This window comes from Carcharhinus amblyrhynchos, chromosome 14 (assembly GCF_965287045.1).
Source record: "Carcharhinus amblyrhynchos chromosome 14, sCarAmb.v2.hapA, whole genome shotgun sequence".
In the NCBI taxonomy this organism is placed as follows: domain Eukaryota; kingdom Metazoa; phylum Chordata; class Chondrichthyes; order Carcharhiniformes; family Carcharhinidae; genus Carcharhinus; species Carcharhinus amblyrhynchos.
In genome coordinates, this window is record NC_137337.1 from 64,326,851 (window position 1) to 64,341,671 (window position 14,821).

The 14,821-nt window shown below is 51.3% G+C and overlaps 1 protein-coding gene across 1 annotated transcript in view; it reads left to right on the plus strand.

The window, feature by feature from the left end:
- The window catches only part of LOC145352743 (pleckstrin homology domain-containing family H member 1-like), a 150,184-nt gene that overhangs the window by 60,636 nt on the left and 74,727 nt on the right, over positions 1 to 14,821 (plus strand). The window contains exons 4-6 of the mRNA XM_080203010.1: positions 4,673 to 4,822; positions 7,672 to 7,755; positions 10,500 to 10,581. Coding sequence (XP_080059136.1) covers positions 4,673 to 4,822; positions 7,672 to 7,755; positions 10,500 to 10,581 — 316 coding nt within the window. The remainder of the gene's footprint in view (positions 1 to 4,672; positions 4,823 to 7,671; positions 7,756 to 10,499; positions 10,582 to 14,821) is intronic.

Genomic DNA, 14,821 nt, shown 5'->3' on the forward strand with positions numbered 1-14,821 from the left:
TGTAACTGAGGGAGTGCTGCTCTGTCGGAGGTGTGTAACTGAGGGAGTGCTGCTCTGATGGAGGTGTGTAAATGAGGGAGTGCTGCACTGTCGGAGGTGTGTAACTGAGGGAGTGCTGCTCTGTCGGAGGTGTGTAACTGAGGGAGTGCTGTCCTGTCGGAGGTGTATAACTGAGGGAGTGCTGCTCTGTCGGAGGTGTATAACTGAGGGAGTGCTGCTCTGTCGGAGGTGTGTAACTGAGGGAGTGCTGCTCTGTCGGAGGTGTGTAACTGAGGGAGTGCTGCACTGTCGGAGGTGTTTAACTGAGGGAGTGCTGCTCTGTCGGAGGTGTGTAACTGAGGGAGTGCTGCACTGTCGGAGGTGTGTAACTGAGGGAGTGCTGCACTGTCGGAGGTGTATAACTGAGGGAGTGCTGCTCTGTCGGAGGTGTATAACTGAGGGAGTGCTGCTCTGTCGGAGGTGTATAACTGAGGGAGTGCTGCTCTGTCGGAGGTGTATAACTGAGGGAGTGCTGTACTGTCGGAGGTGTATAACTGAGGGAGTGCTGTACTGTCGGAGGTGTATAACTGAGGGAGTGCTGCTCTGTCGGAGGTGTATAACTGAGGGAGTGCTGCTCTGTCGGAGGTGTATAACTGAGGGAGTGCTGCTCTGTCGGAGGTGTATAACTGAGGGAGTGCTGTACTGTCGGAGGTGTGTAACTGAGGGAGTGCTGCTCTGTCGGAGGTGTGTAACTGAGGGAGTGCTGCTCTGTCGGAGGTGTGTAACTGAGGGAGTGCTGCTCTGTCGGAGGTGTGTAACTGAGGGAGTGCTGTACTGTCGGAGGTGTATAACTGAGGGAGTGCTGCTCTGTCGGAGGTGTATAACTGAGGGAGTGCTGTACTGTCGGAGGTGTATAACTGAGGGAGTGCTGCTCTGTCGGAGGTGTGTAACTGAGGGAGTGCTGCTCTGTCGGAGGTGTATAACTGAGGGAGTGCTGCTCTGTCGGAGGTGTATAACTGAGGGAGTGCTGCACTGTCGGAGGTGTGTAACTGAGGGAGTGCTGCTCTGTCGGAGGTGTGTAACTGAGGGAGTGCTGTCCTGTCGGAGGTGTATAACTGAGGGAGTGCTGCTCTGTCGGAGGTGTATAACTGAGGGAGTGCTGCTCTGTCGGAGGTGTGTAACTGAGGGAGTGCTGCTCTGTCGGAGGTGTGTAACTGAGGGAGTGCTGCACTGTCGGAGGTGTTTAACTGAGGGAGTGCTGCTCTGTCGGAGGTGTGTAACTGAGGGAGTGCTGCACTGTCGGAGGTGTGTAACTGAGGGAGTGCTGCACTGTCGGAGGTGTATAACTGAGGGAGTGCTGCTCTGTCGGAGGTGTATAACTGAGGGAGTGCTGCTCTGTCGGAGGTGTATAACTGAGGGAGTGCTGCTCTGTCGGAGGTGTATAACTGAGGGAGTGCTGTACTGTCGGAGGTGTATAACTGAGGGAGTGCTGTACTGTCGGAGGTGTATAACTGAGGGAGTGCTGCTCTGTCGGAGGTGTATAACTGAGGGAGTGCTGCTCTGTCGGAGGTGTATAACTGAGGGAGTGCTGCTCTGTCGGAGGTGTATAACTGAGGGAGTGCTGTACTGTCGGAGGTGTGTAACTGAGGGAGTGCTGCTCTGTCGGAGGTGTGTAACTGAGGGAGTGCTGCTCTGTCGGAGGTGTGTAACTGAGGTGCTGCTCTGTCGGAGGTGTGTAACTGAGGGAGTGCTGTACTGTCGGAGGTGTATAACTGAGGGAGTGCTGCTCTGTCGGAGGTGTATAACTGAGGGAGTGCTGTACTGTCGGAGGTGTATAACTGAGGGAGTGCTGCTCTGTCGGAGGTGTGTAACTGAGGGAGTGCTGCTCTGTCGGAGGTGTATAACTGAGGGAGTGCTGCTCTGTCGGAGGTGTATAACTGAGGGAGTGCTGCTCTGTCGGAGGTGTGTAACTGAGGGAGTGCTGCTCTGTCGGAGGTGTGTAACTGAGGGAGTGCTGTACTGTCGGAGGTGTATAACTGAGGGAGTGCTGCACTGTCGGAGGTGTATAACTGAGGGAGTGCTGTACTGTCGGAGGTGTATAACTGAGGGAGTGCTGCTCTGTCGGAGGTGTATAACTGAGGGAGTGCTGCTCTGTCGGAGGTGTATAACTGAGGGAGTGCTGCACTGTCGGAGGTGTATTACTGAGGCAGTGCTGCTCTGTCGGAGGTGTATAACTGAGGGAGTGCTGCTCTGTCGGAGGTGTATAACTGAGGGAGTGCTGCTCTGTCGGAGGTGTATAACTGAGGGAACGCTGCACTGTCGGAGGTGTGTAACTGAGGGAGTGCTGCTCTGTCGGAGGTGTATAACTGAGGGAGTGCTGCTCTGTCGGAGGTGTGTAACTGAGGGAGTGCTGCTCTGTCGGAGGTGTGTAACTGAGGGAGTGCTGCTCTGTCGGAGGTGTGTAACTGAGGGAGTGCTGCTCTGTCGGAGGTGTGTAACTGAGGGAGTGCTGCTCTGTCGGAGGTGTGTAACTGAGGGAGTGCTGCTCTGTCGGAGGTGTGTAACTGAGGGAGTGCTGCTCTGTCGGAGGTGTATAACTGAGGGAGTGCTGCACTGTCGGAGGTGTATAACTGAGGCAGTGCTGCTCTGTCGGAGGTGTATAACTGAGGGAGTGCTGCTCTGTCGGAGGTGTATAACTGAGGGAGTGCTGCTCTGTCGGAGGTGTATAACTGAGGGAACGCTGCACTGTCGGAGGTGTGTAACTGAGGGAGTGCTGCTCTGTCGGAGGTGTATAACTGAGGCAGTGCTGCTCTGTCGGAGGTGTGTAACTGAGGGAGTGCTGCTCTGTCGGAGGTGTGTAACTGAGGGAGTGCTGCTCTGTCGGAGGTGTGTAACTGAGGGAGTGCTGCTCTGTCGGAGGTGTGTAACTGAGGGAGTGCTGCACTGTCGGAGGTGTATAACTGAGGGAGTGCTGCTCTGTCGGAGGTGTATAACTGAGGGAGTGCTGCACTGTCGGAGGTGTGTAACTGAGGGAGTGCTGCACTGTCGGAGGTGTATAACTGAGGGAGTGCTGCACTGTCGGAGGTGTGTAACTGAGGGAGTGCTGCTCTGTCGGAGGTGTGTAACTGAGGGAGTGCTGCTCTGTCGGAGGTGTGTAACTGAGGGAGTGCTGCACTGTCGGAGGTGTATAACTGAGGGAGTGCTGCTCTGTCGGAGGTGTATAACTGAGGGAGTGCTGCTCTGTCGGAGGTGTGTAACTGAGGGAGTGCTGCTCTGTCGGAGGTGTGTAACTGAGGGAGTGCTGCACTGTCGGAGGTGTGTAACTGAGGGAGTGCTGCACTGTCGGAGGTGTGTAACTGAGGGAGTGCTGCACTGTCGGAGGTGTGTAACTGAGGGAGTGCTGCTCTGTCGGAGGTGTGTAACTGAGGGAGTGCTGCTCTGTCGGAGGTGTGTAACTGAGGGAGTGCTGCTCTGTCGGAGGTGTATAACTGAGGGAGTGCTGCACTGTCGGAGGTGTGTAACTGAGGGAGTGCTGCTCTGTCGGAGGTGTATAACTGAGGGAGTGCTGCACTGTCGGAGGTGTGTAACTGAGGGAGTGCTGCACTGTCGGAGGTGTGTAACTGAGGGAGTGCTGCACTGTCGGAGGTGTATAACTGAGGGAGTGCTGCTCTGTCGGAGGTGTGTAACTGAGGGAGTGCTGCACTGTCGGAGGTGTGTAACTGAGGGAGTGCTGCACTGTCGGAGGTGTATAACTGAGGGAGTGCTGCTCTGTCGGAGGTGTGTAACTGAGGGAGTGCTGCTCTGTCGGAGGTGTATAACTGAGGGAGTGCTGCACTGTCGGAGGTGTATAACTGAGGGAGTGCTGCTCTGTCGGAGGTGTATAACTGAGGGAGTGCTGCTCTGTCGGAGGTGTGTAACTGAGGGAGTGCTGCACTGTCGGAGGTGTGTAACTGAGGCAGTGCTGCACTGTCGGAGGTGTGTAACTGAGGGAGTGCTGCACTGTCGGAGGTGTGTAACTGAGGGAGTGCTGCACTGTCGGAGGTGTGTAACTGAGGGAGTGCTGCACTGTCGGAGGTGTGTAACTGAGGGAGTGCTGCACTGTCGGAGGTGTATAACTGAGGGAGTGCTGCTCTGTCGGAGGTGTGTAACTGAGGGAGTGCTGCTCTGTCGGAGGTGTATAACTGAGGGAGTGCTGCACTGTCGGAGGTGTGTAACTGAGGGAGTGCTGCTCTGAAGGAGGTGCCTTCCCCGCAACATTATCCGGCAATTTCCTCAGTGCTGTGTGTGGGATCTTCCTATGCACTCATTGGTTTGCCCTCTCCTACATCACAACAGTGCCCACACTTCAAATAAAAAGTCCTACACACTGATTTAAGACTGTCACCTTAAAGGAATGGGAAGGAACTGGCCAGGTCAGTGAACGCCAGCTTAACCACACCTCACTCAGCCACACGGTGAGAACTCAGGAAGATGACTCAGGTCAACCATGATGAGAGAAGCTAGCATTAAGAATCAACTGCAAAAGCATCCATTCTCTCCCCCCTCACCCCACCCCGTCCCACCATCAGTCTATAAAAGGGCATTAATGACCTGGAGGTATCCTTGTCAATCCTCGTGATACTCTATTCACTAGCCACACCGTGTCTGTTTACTGTAGAATGTTCTGGCTAAGAATTGTTTCCCTCTTATTCAGGTGCAGGCGATGAGTGAGAAATTGAAAGTGGCCAACGTCCACACCGGCGAATCAGAGAACAGTTTATTCAAGAGGTACCAAGAAGTAACCAATACGCTGCAGGAAAAGGATGACGTGATCCAGAGGCTGGAACAACAGTTGGAGAAGCAGGTATCTCAAACTAAACAGTTTATGTTGGGAATCGAGCATCACAATTGCATTCGTAAATCTTTAAGATCGTTGAAAATCAAGCACCTGGAAAGATCTTTATTTTGTTTTGCTTTCCTTTACTCACAGAGAGCAAGTTGCCAAGGCCTCACTGAAACCCTTCATGGTCAGTGGCACAGTGGGCGGCGCAGGGGTTAGCAATGCCAGGGATCCGGGTTCGATTCCCGGCTTGGGTCGCTGTCTGTGCAGAATTCACACGTTGTCCCCGTGTCTGCATGGAGTTTCCTCTGGGTGCTCCGATTTCCTTCCACAGTCCGAAAGGCACGCGGGTTAGGCGCATTGGCCGTGCTAAATTCTCCCTCAGTGTACCCGAACAGGTGCCGGAGTGTGGCAACTGGGAGACTTTCACAGTAACTTCATTGCAGTGTTAATGTAAGCCTACTTGTGACACTAATAAATGAACAAAACTATATAGCTTATAATTCATTCTGAGGAGACAGGTGAACACTGCAAAGCTGGCCTTTTTGGTGTATCGCTCATTGGCCTCGAGAAAACAGTGATGTGAACCACCTCAGTTCATGTAGGGTTAGTGCATCCACGGTGCTGTTAGGGAGGGAGTTCCAGGACTTTGACCCAGCAACAGTGAAGGAACAGCGATATATTTCCAAGTCAGGATGGTGAGTAACTTTGATCGGACTTGGTGACCATACTGATGTGATGACTTGACGTTCCCACATACCTGTTACGGTTGTCCCTCATGCTGGTGGGAGTTGGGAGGTGTGCAGAGGACTGTGTGGAAAAGGAAGATCCCAGATTCGAATACCAGTGATGCTGACCTCAACAGATGGCTGAGTGAACTAACGGTGAGAACCCAGGTTTAGGCTGAAAACAAAATGGAGGCAAAGACACCAGACAGGAGCTGGCCCTCAGATTATTTACCTACACAGCGGACCTGTGGATTAAAATGTGCTACACATTCTTACGTTCCAGTGTGAGAAACGTAGCAGCAAATTTGTGCACAGCAAGATCCCAGGAAGTGCAATGTAACCGCTGCCAAATAATCTGTTTTAGTAATGTTAGCTGAGGGGATAAGTATTCAACAAAGCCCTGGGGAGAAGTCACCTGCTCTCGGTCGTAAATAATGCCGTGGGATCTTCCACAGGTAACGGACGGGGCAGCTGGAGTGGCAGCTCAGTCTCACCGAGCGATGGCAGTGCAGCACTCCCTCAGTAATGCACCAAACAACGGCAGTGCAGCACTCCCTCAGTAATGCACCAAACAACGGCAGTGCAGCACTCCCTCAGTAATGCACCAAACAACGGCAGTGCAGCACTCCCTCAGTAATGCACCAAACAACGGCAGTGCAGCACTCCCTCAGTAATGCACCAAACAACGGCAGTGCAGCACTCCCTCAGTAATGCACCAAACAACGGCAGTGCAGCACTCCCTCAGTAATGCACCAGAGTGCTAACTAGATTTTCTGCTCAGGTCCCTAAAGCGAGAGTTCTGACATGAGGATGAGAGGCATGGCTGACACATTGTAAATACGGTTGTTTTCTTGTGGGTGACATTTCAATTAATAACAAGCTGCCCATTTTAAATGGATTACATAGAAACTAGAAGCAGGAGTAGGCCATTTGGCCCTTCAAGCCTGCTCTGCCCTTCATTTTGATCACGGCCGACCATCGAATTCAATATCCTGATTCCCCCTTCCATCCCGCTGCCTTATCCCTTTAGCCTCTAGAGTTATATCTAGTTCCTTCTTGAAATCAGGCAACGCTTTGGCCTCAGCTACATCCAGTGGTCGTGAATTCCACACATTCACCACCCTCCTCACCTCAGTTCTGAAAGGTTTACCCCTTGTCCTCGAACTATGCTCCCTGTTTCTGGACACCCCCATCATTGGAAACAATCTTTCTGAATCTACCCTGCCTAACCCTGTTAGAATTTTACAAGTTTCTATGAAATCCCCTCTCACTCTTCCAAACTGCATTGAATATGATCCCAATTGACTTAGTCTCTCCTCATATGCCAGACCTGCCATCTCAGGAATCAGCCTGGTAAACCTTCGCTGTACTCCCTCTCTATCAAGGACATCCTTCCTCAGATAAGGACACCAAAACTGCACGCTATACTCCAGGTGTGGCCTCACTAATGCCCTATACAATTGCAATAAAGCATCCCTATACTCAAATCTTTTCACAATGTAGGCCAACATACCATTTGCCTTCTTTACCACCTGATTACACTTTAACTTACCCTGTAATAGTATAAGGGATGGACAGCCCAGGGCCAGCTGTGGTAACACTTGAAACAGTTCTTCTCACAGAATATTCTGGATTAGCGGACAGATAGGCCTAGGCAGAGATCTTTCCTGCTTACATCCTAGTTAAAATCCAACATTTTTAACCTTTGAAGGGAAATGTGTGTTTTATTCTCAGTATTGGCAGGATTTTCCGATCGCACCCTCCCCCCCACTTATACTTTTGGGTGGCAGAGGTAGCTTACTATCGGCTGGTGGATGGATATTCCTGTCCCGCCAGTGTCGGTGGGGCTTTGCACGCCCCTCACCCTCGGGGGTGGGTCGCCATCGGCAGGACTGGAAGACTCTCCAGCAGAAAGGGCTGGAAAATAAAATTTTGGCCCGCGTGTGCAATGGCCGTTATTTATTTTACCTCAGAGGCCGCGAGGGTGTGTATTTGTCGCCAAACTTGCGAAGTTGTCACTCGATCTCACCTATTTATGTTCAGTACTGTACTGCTGGTTCATACTCATTTTCAAACACGAGTTCATTCTTACTCAAGGCATGAAAAATGATTTTGATGACTTTATTTGTGAATTATTTTTCTCAGAACCAGTTGCGAGCCCAGGAAGCGAAGGTGATTGAGGAGAAGGCAGCCAGAATCAAAGAGTGGGTGACTTTCAAGTTAAGAGAAGTAAGTTCCTGAGATCCTGTTCCCAGTGTGGCCTCGAGGTGACTTTGCCACATTGGGCGGAATTCCTGCAGTGGGACTGGCAGTGGGCAGTAAGTCTGGCGGGAGCCAAAAAGTCAGAATCACATTGCAATTAGAATCCCTACAGTGCAGAAGGAGGCCATTCGGCCCATCGAGCCTGCACTGACATCAATCCTACCCAGGCCCTATCCCTGTAACCCAATGCATTCACCCTAGCTAGTCCCCCTAACTCTAAGGGGCAATTTAGCATGCCCAATCCACCTAATGTGGCAAAGTCGCCCTGCACATCTTTGGACTATGGGAGGAAACTGGAGCATCCGGACAGGCACGAGAGAGTGGTGACTGGGGGATTTTCTCAAAAACTTCATTGCAGTGTTAGCGTAAGCCTACTTGTGACATTAATGAATAGACTTTAAACTTTCTGAAGGGCAATTAGGGACGGGCAATAAATGCTGGCCTACTCAGTGATGTCCACATCTTGTAAATTAATTTAAAGAGAAAGAGGAGAATCTGAAGAAAATAGCAATCGGTGGCACAGTGGTTAGCACCGCTGCCTCATAGCACCAGGGACCCGGGTTCAATTCCCGGATGTCTGTGTGAAGTCTGCACATTCTGCAGGTTAAATACGACACGGGATCGAGCCTCCCTACTCCCTCCGTCTCAATGAGGTTTGAGTTCCCCTTGAGTTCATGGTCTGGACTGAGGTGGTGAGTCTCAGGTGAAGACAGAGGGAGAGAGACAACCATAGAACCTCAGATTGGGGGGGAGGGGGGGGCAAGAAATGAAACAAAAAGCAGTTGGCAATCCCGCCTTTGTCACCATCCAGTGACTTCTGTCAGAATAATACCTGGGTGACAGGCTTAAACGATGAGGACCAATTTGCATATGCTTGACCCCAAGTATGAAAAATTAAAGGGTGAGTTAGTTGAGGTGTTTCAGAAATGTATAGGATGGAGGGGCTGGGATTTCCCCTGGTGAAGGGAGTCCAGGACAAGTGGGCAGAACCTTGAAGTTAGAGCTAGGCCGCTGAGGGCGAAAGTCAGCGAGCACTTCTTCCACACAAAGGGCAGTGGAATTCCAGAAGGCTGCAGAGGGATAATATAAGCATCGGGCAGGACTTTCTTCCAAATGGTTAAGTCCAGGCTCGGTGTTTAATAATATTTTGACATCTCGGCCCAGGAATGCGCGTTACTCATCTCACGATAACAGCGGGTCAGAGGTCAAGGAATGTGCCGAGATTCCGGAATGGTGATGTATTGCCTGGATGCAGCACCAGGTGCGAGAGGAGGAAGGCGTGAATTCAAGCTCTGGTCTTCAGCCACTTTCAGCAGTGCCGTAACTATCCCGGGGGGAAAGCGGGATGACAGGGAGAATGTGACGGAATTCCTCCCTCCTGTCACAAGCGAGAAGCCTTCTCGCTAAAAGCTATATGTGAGGGTAGATCAACATTCCCACCATGGGGATAAAGCCTTCGGACGAGGGGTGAAAATGACTCTTCCTTCTGTTTTCTGAATTACCATCGAACCACAGAATCTCGACAGTGCAAGTGGAAGCCATTCAGCCCATCGAGTCTGTACCGAAAGACCATTTTCACTCAGGCCCAAACCCCTAACCCGTTTCCCATGGCTAATCCACCTAACCTTGGGTCACTAAGGGAAACTTAGCATGGCCAAACCACCTCATCTGCACACCTTTGGAGTGTGGGAGGAAACCGGAGCACCCGGAGGAAACCCAGGCAGACATGAGGAGAATGTGCAAACTCCACGCAGACAGCGAACCGGGCCGGGAATCGAACCCAGGTCCCCCTGGCACTGTGAGGCAGCGGTGCTAACCAGTCACACAGCAGTTACATTGCATAAAATGGCAGCATTCAGCGCGAGATCCGGTCGGCAGCCCCCATCGTGTCCTTGTGTGTTACGTAGCTTATTCCGAGGTTACTTTACCTACGCAACAGCAGAGACAAACCTGGGAGGGAGGGAGGAAGCAGAAAATCAGAGAGAGTGGCATTGGACAAGAGTGCCAATGTGCTCCTGCCTCCTCCCGCTGTGTCCTGATGGCAAGCATTTAACAGAAGCGGGAAGCCAGTGGGTGTTGCTAACGCAGCATTTAATTTTCTGAGGGCAAAGGAATGTTATAGGTGAGTGCATGGGGATGTCCACAGTGCCCAGAGCTAATTAACTCATAGGAGGCCAATACACCCAGCAGGAGATGGGAGTCGCATAAAAATAGCATGCAACTCCCTACCCCACTCCCACACATTGAAAGGGCCTGAGGTTCCCCGCAGACAGAAGCCTGCGTCTGCCTGATTATCTTCTGCTGTCAGGCCTGTGATATCCCAGTGAATGGCCTTCCCTCCAGCTGTTTTGCCCTTCTGCCCTGCCCTGCCCTCTGTGCCATCATTCGCCTCATTACACAGGCGGTGACGACCGCCGTCCGACCTCCAAATCGCACGCCCTGAGTCGCCCACAACCTACCCACCCTCCCTCACTGAATCCCCCATCCCGGAGTCGCCCCGGTAACCGGATATATCCCGGACGATCGCTCCTGACTACCGCACTGATCAGGGTGGCGAGGTCCAAAAAAATAGACCCGGCCTCGCCTCAGGGGGGAGAAATCCAGCCCAGCATTCCTGATTGGCTGTGACGCTGTTCGAAGGAGGTGACAGGTGCTACATAAATGCAAGTTCTTCCCTTATTTTTTCTGTTGGTTTTGTTTTTTTTCAAAAGCTGGAATTCGAAAACCATCATCTCAAAGTAACGACTCGGAAGCAAGTGGAGCAGATACAGGCCCTGTACGCCAGGATTCAAGGTACAGAGATGCGTCCTTCACGGGGAGTTACAGGCATCGAGCCTTCAGATGGAAAACAGTGACACTTCTTATCCTTTTGTGTTCTTTGGTGAACTGGGAACAAGATGCTCCCGTGCGCTGACTGACACGTGGTAACCTAAGATTGCAGAGTGTCACAAGCGATCTTTGGTCTGTCTGGGTGGTCCTGAATTTCAAAAACAAGGAATTCCCGTTCTAGCTTACATTCCCATCAAAGGTTTAACCTGGCAAATCCTCATCCGGTTCCCTCTTAAACCTGTCGGTGCAATCCACCCCCCACAGGGCATGTTGTTCCTTCTATCACCTCCTCCTCCCACCCCCCACCCTCCCCCCGCAACCTAAATTGTTCACTCTCCCTCTCTGTGCACTGTTCACTCTCTGTGCACTGTTCACTCTCTCTGTGCACTGTTCACTCTCTGTGCACTGTTCACTCTCTCTCTGTGTGCTGTTCACTCTCTCTCTGTGCACTGTTCACTCTCTGTGCACTGTTCACTCTCTCTCTGTGCACTGTTCACTCACTCTCTCTGTGCACTGTTCACTCTCTGTGCACTGTTCACTCTCTCTGTGTGCACTGTTCACTCTCTCTCTGTGCACTGTTCACTCTCTCTCTCTGTGCACTGTTCACTCTGTCTCTGTGCACTGTTCACTCTCTCTGTGTGCACTGTTCACTCTCTCTCTGTGCACTGTTCACTCTCTGTGCACTGTTCACTCTCTCTCTGTGCACTGTTCACTCTCTGTGCACTGTTCACTCTCTCTCTGTGCGCTGTTCACTCTCTCTCTCTGTGCACTGTTCACTCTCTCTCTGTGCGCTGTTCACTCTCTCTCTCTGTGCACTGTTCACTCTCTCTGTGCACTGTTCACTCTCTCTCTGTGCACTGTTCACTCTCTCTCTGTGCACTGTTCACTCTCTGTGCACTGTTCACTCTCTCTCTGTGCACTGTTCACTCTCTCTTTGTACACTGTTCACTCTCTCTCTGTGCACTGTTCACTCTCTCTCTGTACACTGTTCACTCTCTCTCTGTGCACTGTTCACTCTCTCTCTGTGCACTGTTCACTCTCTCTCTGTGCACTGTTCACTCTCTGTGCACTGTTCACTCTCTCTCTGTGCACTGTTCACTCTCTCTCTGTGCACTGTTCACTCTCTCTCTGTGCACTGTTCACTCTCTGTGCACTGTTCACTCTCTCTCTGTGCACTGTTCACTCTCTCTCTCTGTGCACTGTTCACTCTCTCTCTGTGCACTGTTCACTCTCTCTGTGTGCACTGTTCACTCTCTCTCTGTGCACTGTTCACTCTCTCTCTGTGCACTGTTCACTCTCTGTGCACTGTTCACTCTCTCTCTGTGCACTGTTCACTCTCTCTCTGTGCACTGTTCACTCTCTCTCTGTGCACTGTTCACTCTGTCTCTGTGCACTGTTCGCTCTCTCTCTGTGCACTGTTCACTCTCTCTCTCTGTGCACTGTTCACTCTCTCTCTGTGCACTGTTCACTCTCTCTGTGTGCACTGTTCACTCTCTCTCTGTGCACTGTTCACTCTCTCTCTGTGCACTGTTCAGTCTCTCTCTGTGTGCACTGTTCACTCTCTCTGTGCACTGTTCACTCTCTCTGTGCACTGTTCACTCTCTCTCTGTGCACTGTTCGCTCTCTCTCTGTGCACTGTTCACTCTCTCTCTCTGTGCACTGTTCACTCTCTCTCTCTGTGCACTGTTCACTCTCTCTGTGCACTGTTCACTCTCTCTCTGTGCACTGTTCACTCTCTCTCTCTGTGCACTGTTCACTCTCTCTCTGTGCACTGTTCACTCTCTCTCTCTGTGCACTGTTCACTCTCTCTGTGCACTGTTCACTCTCTCTCTGTGCACTGTTCACTCTCTCTGTGTGCACTGTTCACTCTCTCTCTGTGCACTGTTCACTCTCTCTCTGTGCACTGTTCAGTCTCTCTCTGTGTGCACTGTTCACTCTCTCTGTGCACTGTTCACTCTCTCTCTGTGCACTGTTCGCTCTCTCTCTGTGCACTGTTCACTCTCTCTCTCTGTGCACTGTTCACTCTCTCTCTCTGTGCACTGTTCACTCTCTCTGTGCACTGTTCACTCTCTCTCTGTGCACTGTTCACTCTCTCTCTCTGTGCACTGTTCACTCTCTCTCTGTGCACTGTTCACTCTCTCTCTCTGTGCACTGTTCACTCTCTCTGTGCACTGTTCACTCTCTCTCTGTGCACTGTTCACTCGCTCTCTCTCTGTGCACTGTTCACTCTCTCTCTGTGCACTGTTCACTCTCTCTCTCTGTGCACTGTTCACTCTCTGTGCACTGTTCACTCTCTCTCTGTGCACTGTTCACTCTCTCTCTCTCTGCACTGTTCACTCTCTCTCTGTGCACTGTTCACTCTCTGTGCACTGTTCACTCTCTCTCTCTGTGCACTGTTCACTCTCTCTCTGTGCACTGTTCACTCTCTCTCTGTGCACTGTTCACTCTCTCTCTCTGTGCGCTGTTCACTCTCTCTCTGTGCACTGTTCACTCTCTCTCTCTGTGCGCTGTTCACTCTCTGTGCACTGTTCACTCTCTCTCTGTGCACTGTTCACTCTGTCCCTGTGCACTGTTCACTCTCTCTCTGTGCACTGTTCACTCTCTGTGCACTGTTCACTCTCTCTCTGTGCACTGTTCACTCTCTCTCTGTGCACTGTTCACTCTGTCTCTGTGCACTGTTCGCTCTCTCTCTGTGCACTGTTCACTCTCTCTCTCTGTGCACTGTGCACTGTTCACTCTCTCTGTGTGCACTGTTCACTCTCTCTCTGTGCACTGTTCACTCTCTCTCTGTGCACTGTTCAGTCTCTCTCTGTGTGCACTGTTCACTCTCTCTGTGCACTGTTCACTCTGTGCACTGTTCACTCTCTCTCTGTGCACTGTTCACTCTCTCTCTCTGTGCACTGTTCACTCTCTCTCTCTGTGCATTGTTCACTCTCTCTGTGCACTGTTCACTCTCTCTCTGTGCACTGTTCACTCTCTCTCTCTGTGCACTGTTCACTCTCTCTCTCTGTGCACTGTTCACTCGCTCTCTCTCTGTGCACTGTTCACTCTCTCTCTGTGCACTGTTCACTCTCTCTCTCTCTGTGCACTGTTCACTCTCTGTGCACTGTTCACTCTCTCTCTGTGCACTGTTCACTCTCTCTCTCTCTGCACTGTTCACTCTCTCTCTGTGCACTGTTCACTCTCTGTGCACTGTTCACTCTCTCTCTCTGTGCACTGTTCACTCTCTCTCTGTGCACTGTTCACTCTCTCTCTGTGCACTGTTCACTCTCTCTCTCTGTGCGCTGTTCACTCTCTCTCTGTGCACTGTTCACTCTCTCTCTCTGTGCGCTGTTCACTCTCTCTCTGTGCACTGTTCACTCTCTCTCTCTGTGCACTGTTCACTCTCTGTGCACTGTTCACTCTCTCTCTGTGCACTGTTCACTCTCTCTCTCTGTGCGCTGTTCACTCTCTGTTCACTGTTCACTCTCTGTGCGCTGTTCACTCTCTCTCCCTGTGCGCTGTTCACTTTCCATCTCTGTGCAATGTTCACTCTCTCTCTGTGCACTGTTCACTCTCTCTCTCTGTGCACTGTTCACTCTCTCTCTGTGCACTGTTCACTCTCTCTGTGCACCGTTCACTCTCTCTCTCTGTGCACTGTTCACTCTCTCTCTCTGTGCGCTGTTCACTCTCTCTCTGTGCGCTGTTCACTCTCTCTCTGTGCGCTGTTCACTCTCTCTCTGTGCGCTGTTCACTCTCTCTCTGTGCACTGTTCACTCTCTCTCTGTGCACTGTTCACTCTCTCTCTCTGTGCACTGTTCACTCTCTCTCTCTGTGCACTGTTCACTCTCTCTCTGTGCACTGTTCACTCTCTCTCTGTGCACTGTTCACTCTCTCTCTGTGCACTGTTCACTCTCTCTCTCTGTGCACTGTTCACTCTCTCTCTCTGTGCATGTCCCGGCTAAATACTTATCCCTCAATCAACAGTACAGAATCACATTTTCAGCTTAGCTGTCAGATTGCTGTTAGTGGGAACTGGCTGTGTGTGAATTGAGTGGCACCTTCTTGAAGTTACTGCCAGAATGAGAGCTCAAAAGTAATTCATTGCTTGTGGGAGGTTGTTGCCTCTGAGCTCCTGAGAATTGAGGGCAGATTTCTAACCCAACACTTCCTCAGTGTTAGATGGGACTTTGGTTCAAAGTCTCTTCTAATAGATAGCAGCGCT